The following is a 4,459-nucleotide window of genomic DNA, read 5'->3' on the forward strand; positions in this document are numbered from 1 at the left end:
ACCAGCAGCCTCCTGGGAGGAATCCAACAGCTACAAGAGGCAGGACAGTGGGGCTGGAGATTGGAGACAAGGCTTGGTACAAAACACCTCAGCACTCCAAACATTTATTTCCCAATAACAGTGTTCAAGCCCTCTGAGAAAACATCCCTATCTCATCTAGCCAGCACTTAGTTTGCCCCTGACACATTTCCACAGCAAGTTTCACACTCAAGATGCACAGCCATTCTTCTCAGGGTAGGAAGACACTTAATCCCAACAATCCAGTGCCTTCTGACACTGCTGTGGCAGGGAAGCAGGACTGAAGCCCTGGCTTCGCTTTGGCACCCTTGGGAGAAGCTCAGTAATTTGCAAACACCCAGGTGGTACAGAGTTCAAGTTTGCTCTTCAACCAGTTTACAACTTCAGGCTATTTCCACACATGCAGAACTTGCATCCTTGCTTAACAAGCAGCAGCAGAGCGTGGCTGCACCTACCCAAGAATCACAGCTGTGGAGACAAACCCCAGAACCCCAGGCCTAGCAGCTTGAAGAGCAATCACAAAGGTAACCTGGCACTCACATCAGAAGAGCTTCACACCTTCTCCTCCTCCCCTGGGGAGGTTTTTTGGCTGTAAATGGCACCTCACAGAATAATTTTTACACTGCCTTACCCCAGGTAGGTTCAAAACTTCAACTGGACATAGCCTATATCTAGGAAATAATTCAAGTCTAAGGCACTTTAAGAGGTGCCCATGTAAACGCTACCTCTGTCCCCCACAGCCACAGTCCAGCACCTCAACAACGTGACCAAGGAAGGAAATTCCTGGTAAGTTCACAGATCTTGTCCAGTTCTGCACTTGGGTAATCAGCCCTTGTGACAGGGACTGCATCCAGAATCTGTTTTCTCATACTGCCTGGGAGAACAGCACAAGGGGCACATCACTCGACCAGCTTTGCACCTGGGGAGACTAGCAATGGAGTGTGACAGGCACACATGAACTTACCAACAGCCTTTGCTGTGCGGAGAGCCAGTACCTGCCCTGCCCATCCCAGCATGCAGTCAGCTGTGCCTGGGATATTCCAAGCAGGGTCAGTGACAGGCACTTATAGCTGATGTATGTAAAGCAGTGCTGTGCTAGGCACTAAGAGGCTTGAAAAACATATCTGTTTCACCCAACAAAGGAAAAGCTGGGGCAGCAATAGGCTTCATACGCCTTTGTCCATCAAGCTCTTCATTTAGCTCAGCAGAATCAAGAATTATAGAACCACAGAATGGCTGGGGTTGGAAAGGACCTTAAAGCTCATCCAGATGCTAGTCCTGTCTCGAGCAGGGACACCTTCTACTAGCACAGGTTGCTCCAGGCCCCATCCAACCTGGCCTTGAGCACTGCCAGGGATGCAGAAGAGCCAAGTGCCCCCAGGGCACCAGCAGAACCCGGCGCAGCTCCTGTCCTGAAACACTCAAACATCCTCCTAGAGGAGCTGTGTGCAGGAACCACTGCAGGGTATGAGGCAGCCGTTCTGGAACACTCTCCTCAGCTGCTGTGTGGACGCTCGCCCACAGGAGTCGAGGGAAGAGATGCGGGAGGCCTGACAAGCGCTGGCCCGGCACAGCCGCACACAGCCTCGCTGCTCCCGAGCACACGGCTGGCAGACGGCAGCACAGGACCCAGCACAGCTTGAGGCCCAGGCCACAGCCACGGGCCAGGTGCTGCTCCCGGGAGCGGCCGTCCAGGGCTCGCGGGGTAAAGGCACACGGACAACACCCTCATACGGCCTATACGGGTTTCCCGGTCGAGCCCACATGTCCCGGGAACGGGAAGGAGGGGCGGGCCCAGCGCAGCAGAGCCCTGCTGGAGGTGGGGGAGACCCGCGGGTAATCCCGAGGGCCTCAGCCCGGGGCCGCCCCGCAGCGTTGCCATGGACACGCGCGGCGCGCACTCACCCTCTGCCTCTGACGCAGCCCTCGCCACCCGCCCTCCGGCCCACGGCGTGAAATCAACGCCCGGCCCGGCCGCCCCGAATTTATCACCTACGGTGGTGACAGCGCAGCCAATCAGGAGCCGCCCCCGGCACGCAACCACGCCGCCGATTGGTGGAGGCGTCCGAGACACCGCACAGCCCCCCTAAGTCCCCGGCCCCGCCTCCTTTCGCCTCCCCTCGACCAATGGCGACTTCCGAGCGAAGCGTAAGCACCCGCGCAGGCGCAGTCGGGAAGGCAACGCGGCGGAGCTCAACGAACGTTTATTGCGCGGGGCCATTGCGAGCGGCACCAGCCATGGGAGCCGACCCTGGGGGTTACCCGGTCCCAGCCCTGCCGGGGCAGGGGCACCCGAACGTGCCCAGGCAGGGCTTGGATGTGCCCAGAGATGGAGCCTCCACATCCCCCTGCACACCTTGTTCAGTGCTCTGCCACTGCAACGGAACAAGTTCTTCGTCGTGTCGAGGTCAAACCTCTTGTGTTTCAGTTCATGGCCACTGCTCCTCATCCTGGGGCTGCCCACCACTGAAAGGAGTCAGGCACCTTCCTCCTGACACCTGCCCCAAACCTCTAACTCGCTCCCTCCACCGGCTCTCCCCTTCTTTATCTCTGAGGGCTCACTCTCCTAGGAAGAAACTGCTTTCACCCTCCACAAGCAGGGTGGTCAATGGGAGTGGGAGACACCAGGCTTTGCTCACAGGGTATCAGACCTCACTGCTCCCCACACTCACCCCACCTAGGGCTCCCCACCCTTGTGGATCTGCTGGTGCCGGGAGAGCGCCGAGCTCGCCCTGAAGCCCTTCCCGCACTTGGCACAGACGTAGGGACGCTCCCCGGTGTGGATGCGTTGGTGCTGGATGAGGTGTGCACGCTGCCGGAAGCTGCCCCCGCAGTACGCGCACGAGTAGGGCCTCTCCCCGGTGTGGATCAGCCGGTGTTGCATGAGAGCAGAGCTGTGGCCGAAGCTCTTCCCACAGTCCGTACACTTGTAGGGTTTCTCCCCACTGTGGACCTGCTGGTGTCGTGCCAGGGTTGTGCTAAACCTGAAGGTCGTCCCGCATGTCCTGCACTCGTAGGGTTTCTCCCCCGTGTGGACCCGCTGGTGCTGGACGAGCTTCTTGTTATCAGAGAAGCTCTTCCCGCACTCTGAGCACTTGTAGGGCTTCTCCCCCGTGTGGACCCGCCGGTGTTGTAACAGCGCTGCACTGACGCTGAAGCTCTTCCCGCAGGTCCTGCACTCGTAGGGTTTCTCCCCAGTGTGCACCCGCCGGTGCCGGATGAGCTGTGTGTTGTTGGAGAAGTTCTTCCCACACTCGGAACACTTGTAGGGCTTCTCCCCAGTGTGGGTTACCTGGTGCCGCATCAGCTTCGAGCTCACAGTGAAGCTCTTCCCACACTCGAAACACTTGTAGGGCCGCTCTCCTGTGTGGATCCTCCGATGAGGAGTAAGTTGTGACTGGTGCTTGAAACTCTTCCCACATTCAATGCAGGTGAAGCGTTTTTCTCCGGTGTAGATTCCCCGATGCTGGATGAGGTTGGAGCTCACCTGGAAGCTCTTGGATCTCTGAATCCTTTCTGAACTGTGTGGGAGAACAGGGTCCTGTGCAGCACCCTGGGAACTGTTCTCCTTGGAGAGTCCTGAGCATAAACCCTTGGACTCCATTGGTCTGGGGCTGCCTTGATGGTCATTGTCTTCATTCGTGCTCACAATCCCATCTTCAGCTGCAATAAAATGAAAATCCAGACAAGTCACAGGCAGGACTGGAAGCTTTGGACAGGGCAAATCCCAAGGGGCCACAGAACCACAGGATGTTTTACCTGGAATGGACCTTACAGATCACATCCAGTTCCAGCCTCCTGCCATGTGCAGGGAAACCTTGCACAAGACCAGGATGCTGCAAGCCCCATCCAACCTGGCCTTGAACACTGCCAGGGATGGAGCAGCCACAGGACCGCCTTCTCCTGTCCCTGCCTGCTCTTGTCAAAAGCCCCTCTCCACATTTCTTGTTGGGCCCTTTAGGTGCTGGAAGCTGCTTTAAGATCTCCCCAGATCCTTCTCTTCTCCAGGCTGAACAAGCCCAGATCTGCTTGTCTGCATAGGATGTTACTAAAAGTTGAACTGGGAATTAGAGGAAGGCCATAAACAACTGCCTTGTTCAGAACATTATTTGGGTTACAACAGTAATCTCCATGCTCTTGTGCTGCTGGTACTGCAGAGAAAGAGGAGATGTATAAGGCAAGACACACGGACACTGCCTGGAGCCTGGCTTATACCAGTGTTAGTGCTGAAGCAAATTAACTGTATGCCACAGACAGGATGGAAAAAGGATGTTTCTGGCAGGACAGCATGAAGCTCTTGACCCATTCGTCAGACTTACGGAGTAGAGAGTGGAGCTAGCCAAGCTGTTCTGTTGCCACTGTGTCCAAAGAGATACTGACTTTGGCACTTACATAGAAGTTTGCTTCTTTAAATAGACCTTGAAAAAGCCTTCAGAAGCAT

General features: G+C 56.2%; 1 protein-coding gene across 1 annotated transcript; it reads right to left on the minus strand.

Annotated features, from left to right (window-relative positions):
- Window positions 1-2,213: 2,213 nt before the first annotated feature.
- On the minus strand, window positions 2,214-3,681 carry LOC133216145 (zinc finger protein 239-like; the record flags this gene model as incomplete). Its single annotated transcript, XM_061360591.1, has 1 exon — window positions 2,214-3,681. A coding segment is annotated over one exon (986 nt), but the record flags the coding sequence as incomplete, so codon positions are not given.
- Between the last annotated feature and the right edge of the window lie 778 nt (window positions 3,682-4,459).

The sequence above is a fragment of the Neopsephotus bourkii genome, unplaced genomic scaffold (assembly GCF_033783945.1).
Source record: "Neopsephotus bourkii isolate Nb327-2 ecotype Australia unplaced genomic scaffold, CSIRO-AGI_Nbou_v1 NB_1035, whole genome shotgun sequence".
NCBI classification, from domain to species: domain Eukaryota; kingdom Metazoa; phylum Chordata; class Aves; order Psittaciformes; family Psittacidae; genus Neopsephotus; species Neopsephotus bourkii.